The sequence below is a fragment of the Myotis lucifugus genome, unplaced genomic scaffold (genome assembly GCF_000147115.1).
Source record: "Myotis lucifugus unplaced genomic scaffold, Myoluc2.0 scaffold_71, whole genome shotgun sequence".
Taxonomy (NCBI): domain Eukaryota; kingdom Metazoa; phylum Chordata; class Mammalia; order Chiroptera; family Vespertilionidae; genus Myotis; species Myotis lucifugus.
This window is the reverse complement of record NW_005871119.1, coordinates 3,407,535-3,430,844: the sequence shown is the minus strand read 5'-3', so window position 1 is coordinate 3,430,844 and position 23,310 is coordinate 3,407,535. Positions and strand designations below refer to the sequence as shown.

Below are 23,310 nucleotides of genomic sequence, written 5' to 3'. Positions count from 1 at the left end.
AAATGTGAGGATTTGTCACTGTGGTATATAGGTGCTGGTCACAATGGAATTATTCAGTATGCAATTACTAACTAGCTTATCATTCCCTGGGCTGGAGACAATTCTGGTGAAGGCTACTCTGAAAGACATGGATTCTTTTACTTTTATGTCCTAGAGGCAAAAGCAACATGGAAGTCTAACCTTGTTATTACAAAGTTCACTGGGCTAGAGATAGCTAGATTCACGTAGAATCTTTGGACTTTGCTGAATACTGCTTGAAGTATATGGGTCATTCCATTGGAATTTGTAAACATGTTTATTTTTTATGAGATTTCTTCATGCTCCTGAGTCTGACCAGGTATTTTCAAACAAAACCAAAATTCAAGCTGCTTTTAATTCCCCCAAACAAACGAGGAACTAAATAGAAATGACCTTTGCAAAACTGGGAGGTAGGGGAAGATGTAAATCAGAGCCTTGGCAGAGAAAAAGCACTGGACGATCAGAGTTTTATGATGACCACAAAAGGGGCACGAGGACTGAGGACTTTGAAGCAGGACATGCAGCTACCTTTCCTGGTTCTGCAATTCACAGGTTGCGACACGTGGGGAAAACCATATATGTCTCTGAGGACACTGTTTGCATTTGTGAAAATGAAGACAATAACATTGCCTATTATCAAACAGCACTTCTCTGACATTCGCTATTCGCTTGCCTTGTTTTATTTTTCTTTATAGCAAATATCCAATTGTTTTATTTTACTCTCTCCCCTGCTAAAATGGAAGCTCCATGAAGGCAGAGATTTTTGCTTCTTTTGTTCACTGAGGACTCTTGCAGAGCCTAGGACAGCACCTGGTGCATAAGGGTGCTCAATACATTTCTTTCAAGGAATGAATCTGTTTTGCTCACATTCCAGGGTTATTGTAAGGGTCAGAAAAAAAGAATGTATGCAAAAGGGCTTTGTAAACGGCCAAGTGTAATGACTGTAATATATTGTTTTGGTCACTTATTGTCCAAATACTCAACTGCACCACACCCTGCAAATATTATGGAAGGAATAGAAGCTCTTTAAATCCTTCGTACCTTCGCTATAGTCAGGGCTGAGCACACTCAATGGCCTAACTAGAAAATCTAAACACTTCAGTGCGGGTAAAATCAATCAATATCTGTCTGACAGTTCTTATCCTAAACCCTAAATCACTAGCTAACCCAATGACCTTTTCACTTTTCAAACAATTGTGTTGATGTCTTGAAGGAATATCATGAGTTTTAATTTGGTTTTAGTTTAAATGACAAGTAGAGTCTTGTCTAGGAAATATTTTGGTTAACAATACTATAATACATATAAATATATAAAATAGAATATTAAAAATAATAATAATTAAAAAAATAATAATATAGGCATACCTCTCAGAATACTTCAATAAAGTAAATATCTCAGTAAAGCGAGTTGCACAAATTTTTGATTTCCCAGCCCATATAATAGCTGTGTTTACAGTCTATTAAGTGTGCAATAACATTATGCTAGAAAAACAATGTACATATTTCAATAAAAATACTTTACTGCTAAAAGATGCCTAACACCGTCTGAGCCTTCAACAGTTGCCATAAACTTTCAATTTGTAAAATATGCAAGATCTGAAAAGCACAATAAAGTGAGTCACAAAATTAGGTGTGCCTGTAATATAAATAATAAAAATTCCAGGGCCAAAACAACATGTCTGAGACAGCTGTAGAAGCAAAATTCTTTTACATGTATTCTAAGCAGCTCTATTGCTTTTAGTGAAGAAGGATCGGAAAGACTGTTTTCACTATCCAAGATCTATTGTGTGCAGTGCTTTCTAGATTTTCTGACTGACAGATCAATTTCAATAGCAATCCCTAGGGAGAAACCCAAATGCATTTCATGCCCAAATCTGAAAACATTAATGTTCGTGACACGTAGCCAACTGTCTTACAAATTATATTTTCAAGAAAATTCAAACATTCATAATTTTTGGTTGGTTCTAACATTAGTATAGTGACTTGATTTTGGATCACAAACTTCACCTCTCAAACTGTTAGACTGAATGCTCGGTAGGTGGATGGTGGGGATGTGGTTATAGGCAGTTTTGTTTTGCTTTTAAATTATTTCTTTATAGATTCTGTTAAAGGGTTTCCACTTGGCAGAATGAATTTCTTTGTACAAATCCTCTGTAGGGATTTTACTACCACGATAAACTCTTCTGGATTATTATCCTCAATATGAACCACCCAATCAAAGAATCTGTAACTAGACATTGTTTTTATCTATCTCACGACCCATTTTAGTTTATAAGTTCACTGCAAACTCTGTGCAAAAATGAATGACTGTCACCATAGTTACCATCTCACTTGCTACTTTTTCATCCATCTCCTTTAGAAGTTTATGATATTAACACAGCGGGTCAAATGCAAGCATCTCTTCCAAGATCCTAGCTGTTTGGAGGTTTCTGTATATTAATACAGAGCTTCTTTGAATTATTGCCTAATTAACTATCCTAAGCCCTAAGACTTTTTCTGATTTAAAAAACCCTAAGACTTTTTCTGATTTAAAAAACCCAACTTTAGTATTTTGACATCTTGTGTATCCTTCCATAGCTTCTGGCTTTAGACATGACTCCTTAGGCAAATTTCAGAACCTAAAAAGTATTATATAATTCACTCACTGGAGCAGAGAATTTATTAAATCAACAGTCTTTGATTTCCTTGCTGTAAAAGGCAGACTTTGTTCTCCTAGATGAATTTACCTATTATCTCGATTTTTGCCCAGAAGGAATTCTCAGTATCTGCTTTAATAAGACAGCAGGACCCACAGGTAGAAACATAAGCAACACAGTAAGTGGAAAATGACTCATCTGTGAACCCGACTGAAATATACCTAGGCCAAGGGAGACTACACAGTGACACTCTCTGGCTTATGTAGTCTCAACAACCTTGTACAGGAATAGTATTCATTCAGATGCAGACAATCATAACAATATTAAAAATTCCAGTTACATAACTGAATACAGGATGTCAAAGATACACTTACCTCCTGTTTAGTTATTTTGGATCCATCCTTGCCCTCTGTATTCTCTGGAGACTAGAAAGAAAATATTTCAGTAAATTGTATTTAAATTGGGAAACACACATCAGAGGGAGTTTTTTTTTAAGCTATTTAATTTCTCTGGACCACATACACCAACAGATATCTTGTGGGGGGAAAAGTAAGTTTACAAAAGAATATGTTGTTTACACACACACACACACACACACACACACACACTGCAAAACTGCTCTCATTTTTAAACGAGGAGTGGTGCAAGAATTGATATGAGTCCCTGTTCTCAATGTACATTCATACTAAGCAATTTTCATTCTTGTGAGTTAAAGAACAGAAACCCAGTAGTCAGTGGCAGGGGTGCCTGCGATCCACCTGCATGTTCCAGTTCCTTTGATTCTCTGAGATGAGGGCAGGATGTCTCGCTTTGATTTCTAGCCCATTTCTTGATATCACTTGACTTGATACTCATTATTTTTATAGAATATTACTATTTTTTGCCCTAGCCGGTTTGGCTCAGTGGATAGAGCGTCGGCCTGCAGACTGAAAGGTCCCAGGTTCTAGTCCAGTCAGGGCACATGCCTGGGTTGCGGTCTCCATCCCCAGCAGGGGGCCTGCAGGAGGCAGCTGATTAACGACTCTCTCTCATCATTGATGTTTCTATCTCTCTCTCCCTCTCCTTTCTTCTCTGAAATCAATAAAAATAAATTTTAAAAAAGGTTACTATTTTTCCATTATCAACTCCAGCATCTCTACCACACTCCCAGCTTCACAGGACAGCCAAGAGCCCTGCCACCCGAGCTGATTTGTTCCCTGATTTTAATCCAGCCCTGTGCAGCACCTACCCACTCTTGTGACAGTTAAAACCTGCTTCTTTTATAGGCTTGCATACAATGGGGAAAGTATATTTAGATTTACATGACATACCAACTACCCCAATATATTTTTATATACCCCAATATATTTTTATTGGCTAAGACAATAAGATTAAAACAATCAGAAAATTAAACTATTTAAGATATGAATAGAGTTCCCATTAGAAAAAAAAATACAAATAGCAAACCAATGTTTGGCACAATGTTTGGCTTAGCAAAATAAAGCAGCTAATGCCTTATCTAATATGAGGGGGGAAAAATAAGATCGTAAAACCCACTGTTTGGTGGGGCAGGAGACACTGTAAATTAATATAATATTTTCAAAGAACAACTGGGAATATGAAAAAGATACATACAACTAGTCATATAATAACCCAATAATTCCAATTTTAGAACCAGGACTCAAAGAAAGACTCTGAAAAAAATATGGTTTTATTTGTATTTTTTCTAATATGAAATAACTGGAAATGAGTTACTGGAAATGTTTAAATACACTATGTAACTATGAATGCAATGAGATTAAAATATTTAGACTATGTGACTACATAGAAAGAACACATAAAATAATGCTAAATTTAAACACAAAATACTGTATAAAACATAGGTCAGAAGTATATAAAGTCTTTGAAAAAGACAAAAGCTTTTCTTCAAGTCAAAGGACCTAGTAAATCTTCTTTCTTCCTAGGGTTTCCTGTTACCCAGTAGTTCAACCTTTTTTTAGAGCTCCGTAGACCTATGGAGTTCTCTTCTGTTTCCCAAATCAATGAACTTTTTCCCCTCCTCCAAGGGACCTCCTCTATCATAAAGGGAAACTGAGCCTCCCTTTTCTGTTCTCCACTCTCTTGCACAGGATTGTCTGGTTCACAGATCTAGTGCTACATCAGTCAGCCGAGTTAGGGAGGGCAAGTCTGAACACATAAAGACAATCCCCAGGCTATTCAGCTGTGCTCACATCCGCGGCTCACTTCACAAACTCGACCCTTCTGGTCACAAACCAGACCCTCTGTTGTCAAGGAGTGCTGGACTGCCCGTATACCTGTCAGGACACTAGATAGATTTAAATCTGGAGTACTTCTACCTGTTACTGATAGGCATTTAAAGAAGCAGCACATAGCTATTGATATTAAATGACATTAAAAAACAAAAAATGATTTTCAATATTTTTCTAAGCAGATTAGTGACAGCAATGTGACTGAGAGATCACTCTCTAAACACTGACCTAATAATGTTTGAATTGGATGTAAGTTACTGAAAAAGAGAAACTTGAAAAGATGCCACATTAAAAAAAACAGGTGTAATTGAAAATATTAATGCCTTCAGATGAATGAACATAAGAACTACAACTCTAGGCAAAGCTGGTTTCTCTGGCAATCTCTCCACAAGTGCTTTCTACTCACACAGCGGTTCTCAACCTGTGGGTCGCGACCCCTTTGGGGGTCGAACGACCCTTTCACAGGGGTCACTTAAGACCATCGGAAAACACATATATAATTACATATTGTTTTTGTGATTAATCACTATGCTTTAATTATGTTCAATTTGTAACAATGAAAATACATCCTGCATATCAGATATTTACATTACGATTCATAACAGTAGCAAAATTACAGTTATGAAGTAGCAACGAAAATAATTTTATGGTTGGGGGTCACCACAACATGAGGAACTATATTAAAGGGTTGCGGCATTAGGAAGGTTGAGAACCACTGTACTAACAAGCAGGTAACAAATTTACAGTCAGGAACAACCCAACTGATCTTTACCCAGGGATTAGTGTGGTACTGTGTTACGAATGCAGGTCAGGACATCAGCTTAAAAGTTTCAGTAGAAATCCTAGATCAGTGCTGTCCTATAGAAATATATAATTCTGAATTTTCTAATAGCCACATTGAAAAAATAAAAAGTAGATGAAATTAATTCAATAATATTTTATTTAACTAAATATATCTAAAATTTTATCACTTCAATGTGTAATCAATATACAAATTTTGAAATATTACACAAACTTTTCTGTACTAAATCTTCAAAATCTGACATGTATTTTATACTCATAACACATCTTCATTCAAGTGCTAAGTTTTCACCAGGAACACCTATTTATGTATTTAAAGTTCATAAAGTTTATAGTGATTTTACATATCCAGGTTGTTTCAAACATATTACAATTTCCAATAACTGAATCTAATATCAGTTTTTTAAATTTAAATAGATTAAAAATTAAGTTTTAAAAACTGAGCTTATTTTTTTTTATGTGGTTAATAGCCTCATAAAGCTACTGGCTACCATAATGGACAGCACAGTTCTAAACAATAATCACCACAAAAGAGGAGAGTAGAATAGATCAGAAGTCAAAGGTCTTGGTTTTGTTCTCAAGGGCAATAAAGACAGAACAATTTTAGGCTTTGTTAAAATAAAATTTAAAGACAGTCATTAACATTTTTAAGACAAGAAATAGGATCTATAAACTTACAAGTCAAGAGAAGTGAAAATAAGCAAATTTTACAAATAAAAGGCAAGGAAGAAAAAAACAAAGCAAGGAAAAATACATGATAAATAGAAACCACAAAATAAGTCATTAGAAAAGGTCCAAATACATTAAAAATCACAATATAACTAAGCAAGTTATACTAAATCATTACAATGTCAAGTGACAGAAGGAATAAAAGAAGAAAGTGATTCCACTTTCACAAATTTTAAAACATGAACAAATCAATATTATGGATTTGTATATGTCATATATAATATATATCATAAATCCATAAAATCATGGACTGAAAGGATACACACCAAATTCATAATGGTTGTCTCTAGGGAGGCTGACAAGAGAAGGGAAACAAGGGTGTTTCAAACTTGAACTTTATTGGTAACATTTTATTTATTACAAATATCTGAACCAAATATGCTAAAAAAATAAGTCAACTTTGTAAACTCTGAGCAGTGGGTAAATGGGAATATTATATTATTTCCTGGATTTTTCTGTATTAATTTTTTTCAAACAATATTACCAATATTGTGGGGACTGGGCGAGAAGTAAAGCCCAGTTTAACAGTGCCACATCTATTCTCTACTACAAATTCCATGACTGGGTTTACTCATAGCATATTCTGTGTTTTTTCAATAGCTTATAAATCTGGTTCATACACTGCCTCTTCTTTTTCTGTTCAAGACACGTAATTCATAATCGCTTCATCTGTGCTGATCTGAAGGAACTGGAGTCGGGCAATACTAGAAGCCTCTGAACACTGATTCAAAACTCTCCCTCTCGCACTAGTGTGGGAGGAGAGTGGGGCAGAGAGCGCATGGATTCCTTCAGCAGCTGGCCAATGGTACTGTACCCTTTCTTTCATTACACAGAGATGCCTGGGTCCTGCATCTGAGGGCACTGTAGTGTACTGAAGGGGACACAACTATATTTTCCTTAAGACTACAACAGGACCAGCAGTCCTTATCAGGAAAGCAAGAAAAGAACTTTGGAATTTTTATTCTATAGACTAGGGGTGGGGAATCTTTTTTTCTGCCAAGGGCCATTTGGATATTTATAACATCAGTTGTGGGCCATTCAAAATTATCAACTTAAAAATTAGCCTGCTATATTTGGTCAAACATTGAATTAACTCACCCCTAATGCATTGGCAGGGCTAGCCCAAATGATTTCACGGGCCTTATATGGCCCTTGGGCCGGACGTTCCCCACCCCTGCTATAGATCATCCATATGGAATCAGCAGGAAAAATTACCCAAATGCTGAGCTTCTCTTTCAATAAACAGCAGATACCACTTTATAGAGGGCACTGTGGGGGTCATGAGCCCAATTTTCTCCCTCCAAACTCAGGAAGGGATCAGAGAAGATGAGAAAATCCTTTCAATAGTTACTCGGGAACACTTCCACATGGCAATAGCCTGTGGGTTTGCAGAGGAAGATATACTGAGGGTGTGGCAGGAAGCTGGGAAGTGTGAGTCTAGTACCCCTGGTGCCATGTTTCTCATTCTCACACAAGAAAGAGGAGAGTTCAGGATTCTCAGCAACGTGTGCTGGACCTGATATTAAAGTTCCCCAAAGTCTTTCCTGGTAAGTATAGGCTCTCAGAGTTTTACTTCTAAATTTTTAGTGACAGAAGCTATTGCTTTATAACTTAAGTGAATTAGTTGCATTATTATAACCATTTGCCAGCAGCCATAGAACAAATCCAGTCTCAACAACTGGGTTATCCATGCTAATATGGAAAAGCTGGGAGTAGATATAACCAATGATCACTTCTTTTAACCTGGGAATGTATTACTTGGAGGTGATTTGTCTTTAATTTGTTGGCTAATATTTTAAAAATTATTATTTGAAATTTCTTTTAGAGTTAATTTACAATTTTTATTACAAATGCAAGGCTGGAGAAAAAAGTGAGCTGGTTAGCAAAGGACAACCATTCTAGGACAAAAAATCCAAATAACCAATCCAGAGAAGACTGAAACATGTCTGTTAAAATTAACACATAATTCAACTACTTGAATAAAGCAATGTTAATTTCCCTCTACATTGTCCATAAAATCTTGTCAGGTTTTTCAAATAACACTTCCCTTAAATTCAAATATTCCTATAATACATGAAATAGACACTAAAAGTTTTATTCAAAGCCATCAGTATCCTTGTTTTACATTAGTATGGCTGTTTTTCATTCATCCTAAAAGTGAATTTTGGGACCTTCCAATACTATACTGCTTTTTTAAAAAAAATTCTTTATTGTTTAAAGTATTACATATGTCTCCTTTTTTCCCTATTGACCTTTCCCCTGTCGTTCCCAACCCCCGAGCATTTGCCCTCACCCCCTACTGTCTGTGTCCATGGGTTATACTTATATGCATGCATACAAGTCCTTTGGTTGATCTCTTACCCCCTTCTTCCTCCACGATACTGCTTTTTAAAATAAATCTTTAAAAATCCAATACTGGAATTGAGAGATCATATGCAGAGGAGTAATAATCAAACAAATGCTAAATGTTTGCTACTTCCTCCTTTGCTTATGTCAATTGATTTCATCAACTTCTATAAACCCAAATTGTACTTTGAAGTCGTATCAGCCTTGTGTCTTCCCAAAGTAATATTTTGTTGTTTATGATAAAAGTAACTGGGTAATGCCGAAACCGGTTTGGCTCAGTGGATAGAGCGTCGGCCTGCGGTCTGAAGGGTCCCTGGTTCGATTCCGGTCAAGGGCATGTACCTTGGTTGCGGGCACATCCCTAGTAGAAGATGTGCAGGAGGCAGCTGATCGATGTTTCTAACTCTCTATCTCTCTCCCTTCCTCTCTGTAAAAAATCAATAAAATATATATTTAAAAAAAAAGTAACTGGGTAATAATTTTGCTTTAAAAGACTTTGGATGAATGGAAATAAACAGCAGCTCTCTCTTTTCTGAGGGATACTTTTAGGAAAAATATCTCACGTTTTAAAAGATAATTGAAAGTAAAGAAAAAGCCATATTCAACTAGGTTCAGTGAAATTTTATTAGCATAAATATGCATAATTCAATAATGGGAGTATATTGTTAATATGAAATAAATAACTCAAAATATTTTTTTAAATGTGTTTTATTGATTTTTTACAGAGAGGAAGGGAGAGGGATAGAGAGTTAGAAACATCGACGAGCGAGAAACATCGATCAGCTGCCTCCTGCACGCCCCCAACTGGGGATGTGCCCGCAGCCAGGGTACATGCCCTTGACTGGAATCGAACCTGGGACCCTTGAGTCCGCAGGCCGACGCTCTAGCCACTGAGCCAAACCAGTTAGGGCTAACTCAAAATATTTTACACAACTCTTTGTTATGAGTTGCCTCTTTCATGAGAGTTATCTTTTTCCATGTGTTGTGGTTTTGTATGGGATGAGCTTATGGAGGAAACACCTGACTGAGGTCAGAAGCCTGCATTCTATACGGTCTCATATCTCACGTGTGGTTGGATCAATGAATTCTTTGAGTTGTCTAATCTTGCTGGAAATCACTTGATGTTTGAGTGGCTGCTGAAAGGAATTTAAAAGTCTTGCAAGGATACAATTGCTAGGGAGGTTAATAGGATAACTATGAGGAGAATAATAGGCAAGGAGTGAAAAATTTCCCAGAGCAAAGATTCCCAGGAGCCAAGATTTAAATACATCAACTAGGTTATAATCAGATTCAGGTTTTACACTTCTAAGTCAGTTTAAATTTTTGGGAATAATGGGTAATTGGGTTTCAATTTCTTCTATTATGTACATCGCACAATATGATGTATTAGCAATCGCATATACTCATGATTACCTAGGACAGGATGAACATGAGGATATTTCATTTCATTTCTCTCTCATCATTGATGTTTGGTGTTGCAGGTGAGCTTCCACCTAGATTAAGCCTGTAACCATGTGAGCAATCAGGTAATTTAATAAGAGAAATTTCTATGGAAACAAAAGAAAAACAAAGGTTAATAGAGTAAATTATAAACTCAATTTCTGAGTTTGGAGAGCAGTCAATTGAGAAATATTTAGATTTGAGTACAAAGCATCTATAGATAGTGGGATGAGAATAGCAGTTTCAACCTGATGGAGTTTTCTGGTTTGCACTTTGCCTGTCTTTGATGATGCCCTTGGGTGTGTGGTGAGTGGCCCATGCAACAAGCATGAAGGTTGTCCATACATGGTCTATTGTGGTGATCCTCTGGCTTACAGGTAGATTAAAAAAAACATTCCAAGAAAATGAATAAAACTAGAGTCTGATAACAGGTGTACTATAGTTTTCTATTAAAACATTTTTTTGCCCTAGCCAATTTGGCTCAGCGGATAGAGTGTCCGCCTGCGGACTGAAGGGTCCCGGGTTTGACTCCAGGCACATGCCTGGGTTTTGGGTTCGATTCCCAGTAGGGGGCATGCAGGAGGCAGCTGATCAATGATTCCTTCTCATCATTGATGTTTCTATCTCTCTCTCCCTCTCCCTTCCTCTCTAAATCAATTAAAAATATTTTTAAAAAAGAAATAAATATTTATGAGAAGTATTATGGAATGGTTAAGAGCAAAATTCCTGAGTAAAAGAAGGCTGGGTTAGAATTCCTGATTCTATCACTTCCTAGCTGTGTGACCCAGGGAAAATGCCTCAATCTCACTAAATCCTAATATTCTTACTGTGTATGAGAAAGACCGAGGGCTCAGTGGTTAAGAGCACAGGCTCTGGAGCCATGCTGCCTGGCCCACAATCCCAGCTCGGCCATTCCCCAGCACAGGGGCCTTCTGCAAAATGGCAGTGTGAAGAGTACACACCTTCCTGGGAGGATTCAGTGCATTAAAGCAAAGTGCTCAGAACAGTGCCTGTGCTATAGAAAGCTACCTAACTGTTATTTATTGTGACTGTCATATCATTATCTGTGAGACGAGGACAACCTCAGAACTGTTGTGAGAGTAAAATGAAGTTATATGAAATTATACCTTAATACTTCCCACATATATTTTTATAACTTCACATATTTTTTTATTAAAACTAAGGTGCCTAATGTATATCAAGCCCATAGCTCAGGACTGGCACATACAGGCATTCAATAAATGGTAGCTATTTAAATTTTAATAGTAAAAAATATATTTATATGTTGTTACTGATGTTCATTTCTCTTCAAATATTAAATTTCAGAACCAATTTTGAAATTTAAAGTTGTTTTCTCTATTCTTTACTTGTGAATATGCATATCATTTACTTTATGGGCGACTTAATATGCATTTGCCTTGAGCATATTTAAATGGCTGTTTCTGGACATGTCCACAGATATACGAATATTAGATTCTATAAAAATCCTGACTAGGAATACGTGATTTGACTGAATTTTTCTGAGAAGAAAATGAAATGTACAATAAATAAGCAGCCAGTGAAAAAAGAATTCAACATTTTGATTTGGTTTGTTATCTTCAACACTGAATTTTAAATTACTCAGGAGACTAACCTCATATTTCAACATACTAGGTACTATGAAAGCAGTCAATTTAAATGATATTTATTTCAATCACCATTTCCAAATTGTACCCTGAAGAAAAGTGGAATACATTTAATTTTGGTGTAAACAAAAGCAATGTTTTAGGAGGAAAATATAAGAGAAGAGGATCACTTGATAACTGATTTGCTAAGGGAATTTTAATGTTATGTGAAGATATTTTTAAACACATTTCTTTTCTGCAAGAAAATGAACCAGATTAAAGCTTATGTTCTTTCAAAAGTACTACATTTTCATTTGGTTGCTGAACATTTACTCCTATAATTGCAGTAAATTAGACATCCAGGGTGAGATGCTTACACCCTATCCACTGTGTGTGCCATTTGTTCTCCTACAAAATAGAAGGTTGGTGCTTCCTACAAGCCTATTATTTCACAGTAGTTCTCTTAATAATTAAAAATATCATTATCCCATAACGAATATCTCTACTGTTTTACATGTGCCAGGTACTGTGCTAAGAACTCTGCATTCACTATGTCATTTAATTCCTCCAACAACCCAATGAGGTAGAAGATAATTCTATTCTGGTTTTATAGATGAGGAAACTGAGTCTTAGAGATTTAGGAACTTAGAAGCTTAGGAAGAAGTAACCTGCCCTAAATCATATATCTAGTAAACTGTAAAGCCAGACCAAATTGGACAATCTTACGAACAAGTATATGAAATAATTAAATTTATACTTAAGTATAATTATATTTATACTTATTGAAAACCATTCATTCATGTACTCATTCAACAAACAGTTACAGTACCTATGCTAGGAGCTATGGGGATAAAAAAGATCAGAGCCATCAAAGACTTCATGCTAAAGTGGAATTAGGATTACAAAGTTAATTCAAAATTAGGTAATCAATCAAATAAGGTGAGCCAACTTAGAAACGTGGTCCCAGACAACCACCTTTAAAACACAAGAAGGTCATTAACAGAAAGGCATAGGGATCAAGAAGTCACTGAATCTCTACTAATGAGAAGGATGGCTACTGTTCACAATCCAATCTCAACTGTACTAACAGGCATTGAATTTAACTTCCTCATACAGCAAAGAAAGCAATACTTCATAGAAAGACCAATGACAGATCACCTGTAGTAACAAACTAGCACTCATCCTCTTAAGAATAAAAAAAAAGAAGCTATAACCCCCAACCATTTAAACCAAACAACTTTTGTCAGTTTTTTGTTTTTTTCCCTTTGGACATGTATTCTGGCCAATCCTTGAAATGCTCCATAGCTCATAGCTTTTCTTGTGGCTTATTATCACTTCTTGTCATGAATTATAAATACTTGCATATGTATATAACCTACCCTGTCAGACTGAAAGATCCTTAAAACAGGGCATTTATTCATTTACTTTAAAAGGATTGATAAAAACAATAATAACTTTCCTGAAGTGCTTGCATAAAGATGATGCTCAAGAAATGTATATTTAACATGGAGTGAGTGAATCTATATATACAAAAGCCTAAGTGACTGAATGACCAAATGACTGAACGACCGGTCAACCGGTTGCTATGATGTGCACTGACCACCAGGGGCCAGATGCTCAATGCAGGAGCTGCCCCCGGTGGTCAGTGCATTCCCACAGTGGAAGCGCTGCTCAGCCAGAAGCCGGGATCATGGCTGGCGAGGGCAGTGTGGCGGCTGCCTCTGTGGCAGCACTACCAAGCTGCGGCAGCAGCAGACACAGCGGGGCCTGGATGAGCAGGAGCAGTGCCCGGCTCAGGCTTGGGCTCCTCCCTGGCCACCTGCTGCCTCGTGCACTGCTACACCCCCCGAGGGGTCCTGGATTGAGAGAGGGCGCAGGGCAGGCTGAGGGGCCCCACCGGTGCACAAATCCATGCACCGGGCATCTAGTAAATAAACAAAATGAACAAAGGAGTCCTTGGGAGTCTTTACTCAAATATAGGCTCCATATCAATATTAACTCAAATTCAGTAAGCACTTATGGATGGCATACTATCGGTCAGACCCTTTCATATTCAGACCAGGAAACTCAATATAGCTAAGATGGCAATTCTCTCCAATTAATTTATAAATGTAATTAAATTCCCATCAAAATCACAACAGGCATTTCTGTAGAAATTTACATGCTGCTCCTAAAATTTATATGGAAATGTGAAGGACATAATAGCCAAAACAGTTTTGAAAAAGAAGAACAAAGTGGAGAATTGACATTATTAGATTTCAGATCTTACTATAAAACCCAGATAATGTGGTATTAATGTAAGAATAGACATGGAGAGAATGGAACACCACCTAGAGCCCAGAAATAAACCTTTACAATCATGATAAATTGATTTTCAACAAAGGTACCTAGGCAAGCCAGTGGGAAAGAATTATCTTTTCAACAATTGGTGTTGGCCCAAACGGATATCCACATGTCAAAAAAAATTTAAACCTTTATCTCACACTATATCCAATATTAACTCAAAATAGATCATAGACCTAAATATGAGATAAAAAATCTAGAAGAAAATACCTATGGCCTTGGATTAGGCAAAGATTTAAAACTCTGTTCTTTAAAATATATCATTAAGACAGGGGTTTTTTTTAAAGACACAGACTGGAAGAAAATATCTATAAATCATACATCTGATAAAGGACTTGCATCCAGAAAATATAAAGAATTCATACAACTCAATAGTAACATAAGCAATACAATTCAAAAATGGGCAAAATATCTGTATAGACATTTCACCTAAGATATACACTGTGCTAGTAAGCACAGGAAAAGATGTTCATTATCATTAGTTATTATAGGAAATCTAAATTACATTAATCAGAATGGCTCTAGCAAAAATACTAACAATACCAGGTATGAGCAAGGATGTAGAGAAGCTTGAACTCTCATGCACTGATGGTACAATCACTTTGGAAAATAGTGCAGAAGTTTCTTAAATGTTAAAGACACTTTCATGGTACCACCATTTCTACCTTTTGAAAACTTCCCTAGAGAAATGAAAACATGTCCATGAAACACTTATATAGAAGTAATCCAAATGTCTATCAAACTGTGAAAAGATAAACAAAAAGTAGTAAATCCACCCAATGGAGTATTATTGGGCAATAAAAAAGAATGAATATTTATATGTGCTATAATTAAAAAACATGCTGAATGAAAGAAACCATACACAAAAGACTACATGTTGTTTGATTCCTTTTATATAAAATTTCCAGAAAAGGCAACCTTAAGGAGAGTAGATTAGTGGTTGCCTGGGACTGGGGTGGGAATAAGGACTGGCTGCAAACAACATAAGAGACTTTTTTTGGAGTGATAGAAATGGTTTAAAACTGAATTATGGTAATGTTATACAACTCTATAAATTTATTAAAAATCATTGATCTGTATACTCTGAAAAGATGACTGAACTTTATGGTAAGTAGATCATAGCTCAATAAAGTTTCTTTAAAAATATTTTTTTTATTGATTTCAGAGAGGAATGGAGAAGGAGAGATAGAAACATCAATGATGAGGGAGAAGAGAATCATTGATCGATCGGCTGCCTCCTGCACGCCTCCACTGGGGATCGAGTAGGCAATCTGGCATGTGTCCTGACCAGGAATAAACTCTTGGTTCATAGTTTGATGTTCAACTGGCTGGATAAATTTTTTTTAAAGGAAATTATATTCCCAAACACATTGCTTGAGAGTTGCATGGAGTGTCAATTTCACTCAGCCATGGGCAGTGGTACTTTCAATCTTTTTTAAAAACTGCATCTCATTATTCTTAATAATATACATTTCTTTGATTTATAGTACAACTAAACATCTTCATCTATTTGAGCCTGTTATTTTCTTATAAGAATATACATCTTTTCCATAAGGACATTTGAGACTATCAAACTAAAAAGTCTCTGCACAGCAAAAGAAACTGACAACAGGCGGCCAACCAAATGGGAGATGATATTTACAAACAGTAGCTCTGACAAATAATTAATTTCCAAAATATATAAAGAACTCATAAAACTCACCAAACAAATAACCCAATAAAAAAATGGGCAGAGAACCTGAACAGACACCTCTCCCAAGAAGACATATGAACAGCCAATAGATGTACAATATATGAAAAGATGTTCAACCTCACTAGCAATTAGAGAAATGAAAATCAAAACTACAATGAGATACCACCTCACCCCTGTTAGAGTGGCTATTATCAACAAGACAAGTAATAACAAATGTTGTAGAGGTTGTGGAGAAAAGGGAACTTTCATTCACTGCTGGTGGGACTGTAGACTGGTACAACCACCATGGAAAACAGTCTGGTGATTCCTCAAAAAATTAAGAATAGAGCTACCATACAACCCAGCAATCCCTCTCCTGGGTAAATACTCGAAAAACTCAAAAACATGTATTTGCAAAGATATATGCACCCCTATGTTCACTGCACCATTAGTCATGGTGGCCAAGACATGGAAACAACACAAGTGTCCTGTGATAGAGGACTGGATAAAGATGTGGTACATATACACAATGAAATACTACTCAGCCATAAGAAAGGATGAAATACTGCCATTTACAATAACATGGATGGACCTCAAGAATATTTTGCTAAGTGAAATAAGTCAGTCAGAAAAAACTCAAAACTATATGATTTCACTCATATGTGGGATATAAAACTGAAACTCGTGAACACAAACAGCAGTGTGGTGGTGCCAGAGGGAAGGGAATGGAGAATAAAAGGGCCCTACTATATGGTGACGGGAGAAGATTTGACTTTGGGTGGTGGCACACAGTGCAATATACAGATCTTGTAACATAGAAACTCACACCTGAAACCTGTATGATCATATTAACCAATGTCACTCTAATAAATGTAATAAAATTTTTTTATTAAAAATAAAATAAAATAGCAAACTTTTTTTCAGTGATATCTGGTACAAATAATTCCCCCAGTTTTTCATAGGTTTTTAAATTTTAACAGTTCTTCTTTTGCCATATCAAAATATTCCTTTTCATATAGTCAAATGTATCTGTATTTTCATTTATATCTGTCTCTGGTGTTATAACCTGTGGTATTATTATGAAAGATTAATCAGGAATCTTGAGTATTATTAGTTAAGCATCCCCTGTGCCAAGCCCAGCACTACTGAGCCTTTCCATTTTAAGAAAAACAAACCTAATTTCATATTTCAAAACAGGAGGCAGACAGCCTTCCTCCCATCCCCTTAACCCTTTATTTAAGTATAAAGAAACACTAGTGTTTACATCCCAAATTCATGGAAAATCTTCTCATGACAGAATTTCTGATGTGATACACTAGACATCTATATATATAAAAGCCTAAGTGACTATTACGGCAGAACAACCAGAACGATTGGCTGCTATGATGCTCACTGACCACCGGGGAGCAGACACTCAATGTAGGAACTGCTCCCTGGTGGTCAGTGAGCTCCCATAGGGGGAGTGCCACTCAGCCAGAAGCTGGGCCCATGGCTGGTGAGCGCAGCTGCGGTGACAGGAGCCGTCCTGACTCCGAGACAGTACTACCAAGTGGCGGTGGCAGGTGCAATGGGCCAGGATGAGCGCGAGTGGCCTGGTGCCCAGCACCAGTTTAGGCTCCTTCCTGGCCGCCTGCCACTTGGTGCACTGCTACTCCCCCAAAGGGGTCCCAGACTGCGAGGACTGCGAGGAAAAAGAAAATTAATACCTGGGTGCATTAGAGGGAAACTACAAAAAACAAAACAAAACAAAAAAAGAAAGGCAGAGAACATATTAAAAACAGACAGAAGAAAACCGGCAGGCAGACATCCCCAGAGTAATCCCAGACTGCAAGAGGGCACAGGCCGGGCTGAGGGACCCTCCCTTCCATGCACGAATTTCATGCACTGGGCCTCTAGTTTCTAATAATTCTAGCAATGAGGAACTGGGGGGGAAAAAAGAAGGATGTGAAAATGTGTTTGCTATTGCTAATTATGCCAGGACTCTAGGCCTGCCTGGCTGATACTCTTAACATCAGATCATAACCAAATAACGTGACCACTGCAGACATTCATGGACATCTGACCAGAACAGTCTAGAACTCAGTCACACACTATCCCACCACCACCTTAGTCCACGAATATTGTCATTTTCCCTGCCATTCCACTCACTAGTAATGAGTAGTAACCCATTGAGCCACCACCCATTAGGTAATAAATATATGGGAAAGTCAATTTTACTTAAATCTCACAAACTCAGAAAGAGATTTAATGTAACTGAAGAACTCTTCACTGTCGAGTGATGTACTACTTAAAAAAAAATACTACAGGAATAATAAAAAGCCAATTGGTTTAATGTAGTCATCACATGCAAAGATACAGATAAAATAAATATATGATTAAGAAATGTAAGGCCCGGCTGGCATGGCTCAGTGGTTGAGTGTCAACCTATGAACCATGAGGTCACAGTTTGATTCCCGGTTAAGTCAGGGCATATGCCTGGTTTGCAGGCACGATCCCCAGTGTGGGATGTGCAGGAGGCAGCCAGTTTATGATTCTCTCTGATCATTGATGTTTCTATCTCTCCCTCTTCCTCTCCCTTCTTCTCTGAAATCAATAAAAATATATTTAATTAAAAAAAGAAATGTAAGAATGTTTTACATTAATGTAGATATTATGGGCTTTGAGTTGTGTGACTGAGGCCTTATCAAGTTACAATCTGAAGAGGCATTCAAATGCCTGATAACAGAGAATGACTGTTTTTTTCTTTGTATATGAGTTCTACCCACATTTTCAAGACCAGCCCAAATTCAACCTTCTTTCCTTTTCTATCCTACACCTTTTAGAATCTATACTACATATTCTAGAACATACATATAGGCTTAATATTATTCAATTGTTTTGATTCTGCCACTCTCGTCACCTCATTGAATTAAATATAAGTTCCATGAGAACAACCTGTGCATCCCCATGGCATTAAAGCAGTGCAAGGACTCCAGATGATTTTCTATTATTGTTAAATTTTATTATACTTTTATTCCAGATGGTTTATGCCTCTTCTTATTCTGCAGAAGCCTAAACATGTGCTCATTAAATAATTTTTCTTGATTTCTGCGAACAGGTTAAAAAAGAGGTCAAGATGGCAAAGTATTGTGAGGGCACTTTTAAAACTTATTATAATGTAGAACAGGCAGTCCTTTAGTAAAAACAACAACACTGAGTATGTAAATGTTTTGACAGTTACTCCAGCTTTACAGATCTCCAAAAGCTATGGACGGATTATGTCCAGTTCTTTTCTTTGCATCTAGGCAGGCTTTACCTAATGACAATGGCTTCCAATATACATTCCAGTGAACTCCAGGATTCCATGAGGCAGCTATAAAGTTGAACTGATGGATGGAATGGCCAAGTAGCCATGTTTAATTTGTGGCTGCTCCTCTCCAGGTCTTTGAGCTTTAGGTGCAAATGAAGACCTTTCTACTAATCAAGGAGAAGTTTGTCATCTCTGAAGAACACTTTGATGTCCTGAAGGAAGATACACAGGTGCCTGTACAGAGGTCTGTCCCTAGTCCCAGAATGCCTGGCTAGCTTCTTCAAGGGGTTCGCTGCCTTCCAGAGAAATAAAACAATAATCAAAAGCCAGATCCTCTACTGTTTTTCTTTCCCTTCCTTCTATTTCCTTAAGAGAGGTGGACAATGAGGGAAAGAAAAAGTAATGGTTTCACCAACTCTGGCTCTTGAACAACAAGGATTCTACCATGTCAGGGTCCATTAAACATAAAAGGTTTGTGCACATCTAACCTACTGTTCATCTAAATTTGTTAATAATTCTAAGGAAAGGAAATGGCACCAACTAACCCTGTAGCCCATTTCTTGATGAGTAGTTCCTTTGACTCTACTAGAATTTCAAGCCTTGTCATTAAAGCTCAGATGAAATGCTGAAAATGGTGAATCATTTTAATATCCTTATTTTAATACAACAGGGCTGGAACAAAATACTTTCATAAAAATTAAGTTCAAATAATGAATCTCAAGTATTGGCACTCTCAACAAGCCATCCATCTTCTTAGGCTTGAAGTATCTTGGATTTCCTAAATTCCTCTAGACCCACCCAGCACTAAATGAAGAGAATGAGTAAATAATGTCTGAAGGTAAGAAATTTGGACCTACAGAATCTAATTAAATCTTTGGTACTAGCTATTGGTTGGTGCGACAGTGGGTACTTCAAGTTTCTAATACCCAGTACCATGGTGATAACACTCCTCAAGGTGTTTGAGGATTAAATGAGATAGATAATGCAAGTCAAATATTCTCACAGTAAGAGGCACAGAGTATGTGCAAAATAAACTAAGATTATTTTTTTAAAAAACTGGTTTAATTAATGTTTTTTTAAAAAGGAGTAGAGACAAGTTTTCATCAAATTTTCAATAAGGACAGATAATGCAAAAGCTGCTGTATTTTTTTAACTTCAATATTTTTAAGGAATGCATTCACTTAAACACACAAATCAGTCCACAGTCTTTAACGGATCAAACAGGATATTATTTGTAATTATGCTTCAAAGGTAGTACCCTCACTGGCGGCCACTGTCGGGAACATGGGCGCAGGCAGTGGGAGGGCGCAAAGCCGCCACACACCTGTTTTCTCCGGGCGGAGGGACGCCTTCCCATCCCTCCCCGGGACAATGACAAGTCGCAGCGCGGACTCCGGGAGAAAGAGACGTCCGCGTGCGAGATACTTGGTGTCCGGTGCCCGCGCGGAAGGGGACATAATAGTCCGCAAGCAGCGGATGAGACCAGGGTGACCCCAGTTCCCTCTGCGCACGGAGGGGGGCTGGAGAGGGCGGACCCCGCCTTCCCCGACGGTGGGATTGGGTCTCGGGACGGACTGGGGTGGCCTCTGCCCTTGGCGGCCACGGTGGGTGACCCGGGGCCAGGCGCCGCCCGTGTGCACGGCGCCAACTCCGCCGCGCTCTCCGCGAACTGCGGCCCCGCCTCGGCGTCCCCGGCCCTGATTGACACCGGAGTTGGTACATACGGGTCTGCCGCGGAGCGAGCAGGGGGGTGAGCGCTATTTTAAACATGGCTTTCCCTCTGCCGGAGCCGCAGGAGCCCTCGCGGCGCACCCGCCGCGGGCACGGCCCCCTTGGGAAGAGCCCCAACATCTGCCCGACTTATCTTTTCCATCTCCTCGTGCGCGTCCTCGTTCCCCCCTCCCGCCGCTTTTCCGCCACACGAACTACAACCGGGCAGTTTGCAGAGGAGACTCCCCTCCTGGAAAGGGGAAGGTAAACCGCGTTTGCTTCTTGCAGGAGAATGGAAACCATTCCGCAGAGAATGAGTTCAAAAAGAGGGGAAACCGCGTCGCCGGACAGAAAGTAACATTCCGAGACCGATGGGGACGGGCGGAGGGAGAGCCATGTCCACAACAAGCATCTGAAAACACGCGTAGGGAGCGAAGAGATTCGCAATCGCCGACTTAGCACCGGGCGCATTCCGCGCAAGCCATGGCAATGACAAGGTTTGCTGGAAGCACAATTTGAAGGCCTTTGAAATCTTTTTTTTTTTTTTTGTACGACTTACCTTTCTCTTCGGCATAATGACTATGTTCGTGCAGCTTAAAAAGTAAAGCCACGGGCTGGAACTGCTGGTGCCGCCGCTGGATGTTGCCGCCGCCGCTGCTGCTGCTCACGCGCGGGGCACGGCCTCTCCGACCTGCACCTCCACTGCTCCCTCAGGGGGCCCTCTACTCGCTGGCCTCCCCGCTCCTCCAATGGGAAGCGCCGGCAGCTGGCCGCGAGGCCCCATTGGCTGCGACAACGTTCTAAATTCCACGAGGGCACGCCCACCTCTGCGCGCTCAGTAGGCGCTGTTGTAGTTTCCAATTCACGGGAAAAAATCTGCCTGGCGACTGAGCATGCCCAGTTCTACTAGTAAACCCCAAGCCACAGGATCCTGGAGTTTCATTGTTTTGCTGCTCCCTCTTTGGACTGTGCCAGTGTGGGCGGACCTTCCTAGGGAGGAAAACTATTAAGGATGGACACATTAACTTTTTAATGTAAGTATATACACAGCAGACACATTATACGTTTACGACTCATAAAGGCTTGTAAGGAATGTTATATGATGGAGACCTTTAAGTGTGGGAAGGTGCTCTGTTCTGGAAGTCTGGCAATCTCGAAGGGTCTTGGTTTCGCCTCTAGATATCTAGTGACATTAACCTCTAAAATTGTTTAGCTCTTATTTCCTAAAATCTGTGATTACAAGAACGTATATGCATAGCCCATGGGCACAGACAGTAGTGTGGTGAAGGCCTGGGGAGGGGCGGGGGCTGGGTGGAAGGGGACAAGGTGGGAGAAAATGGGGGACATCTGAAATACTGTCAACAATTTAAAAAAATCTGTGATGATAAATCACTCACTAATCCAGGCTATTTCAAACGAGGCTTGAAAATGAATAGGATATATTGGTCATGGAAATTTAAAGAAGAATGAACAAGGTCATAACAGATTCTTTTATATTTGAAGCATGTATTTTCATATACATGATTTAAATATGCATAGTTTGATGTTTGATCTCAAAGATCTGCTAGGCATTAAATGGGCATTACAAAAACACTTCCAAATTTATTTTATGAGATCAGTTTTACCCTGATACCAAAAGCCACTGCATGGCCATTTCTTTCTTAAAAAGAAAAGAGAGCTAAGACCAATATCCTTTATAAACACAGACATAAAAATCTTGAACAAAAACTTTAGTATATCAAACCCAACAACATTTAAAAGGATACTACATCATGACCAGGGAGGTTTATCCTGGGAATGCAAAGTTGGTTTAACATCTGAAAATCGTCTAATGTAATTCACCATATTAATAGGATAAAGGAAAAAGCCAGCATGATCATTTCAACAGCTATAGGAAAAGCACTACTGAATGGGTAAACAAAGTGTGATAAACACATACAATGAAATACTACTCAGCACTAAAGAGGAACAAAATTTCCTACATGGATAAATGTCAAAACAAAATGTTGTCTGGAAGAAGTCAAATACAGAAGACTATAATAATAATTTCATTCATGTGAAATTACAGGAAAAGCAAAATTAGGCAAGGTTAGTTTCAAAATTATATTAGAAGACAAAAGTTTCCATCACAGGAAAGTACATTGAAGCCTTATACTGTAAATATGACCAAATCCACTTTGGTCACACAGAGACTGTAAATATGTATAAAACAACATCATAAAGTAATTTTAATGCTTGATTTTTTTCTTTGTTAATTTCAGAATAATTGGTATCCTAGCAAACTCCAGAAGTGGTCAATGACTTTCTTTTTTTATTCTATCTCAAGGAACCTGTGGATTTTTATATATTGGATCTATTTCAACCTATTCCCATTATTGCTATTTTTTATGCTCATATTGTCTCAATATGAGAACCTTTTCAAACTAGTGCTTATAGATTCTTTGCTTTCAGTGGATGGCAATGTACTCAAAAG

At 38.1% G+C, this 23,310-nt stretch overlaps 1 protein-coding gene across 5 annotated transcripts in view; it reads right to left on the bottom strand.

The window, feature by feature from the left end:
- Positions 1–21,612, bottom strand: part of HMGN3 (high mobility group nucleosomal binding domain 3) — a 31,288-nt gene extending 9,676 nt beyond the window's left edge. The window contains exons 1-2 of one of the 5 annotated variants that reach the window (XM_023755193.1): positions 21,397–21,612; positions 3,029–3,079 (exon numbers count right to left, since the gene is read on the bottom strand). In XM_023755193.1, coding sequence (XP_023610961.1) covers positions 3,029–3,079; positions 21,397–21,411 — 66 coding nt within the window. In that variant the 5' untranslated portion in view covers positions 21,412–21,612. The remainder of the gene's footprint in view (positions 1–3,028; positions 3,080–21,396) is intronic. The other 4 variants (XM_014457226.2, XM_014457225.2, XM_006090363.3 and 1 more) reach the window with 4 other exon arrangements.
- Between the last annotated feature and the right edge of the window lie 1,698 nt (positions 21,613–23,310).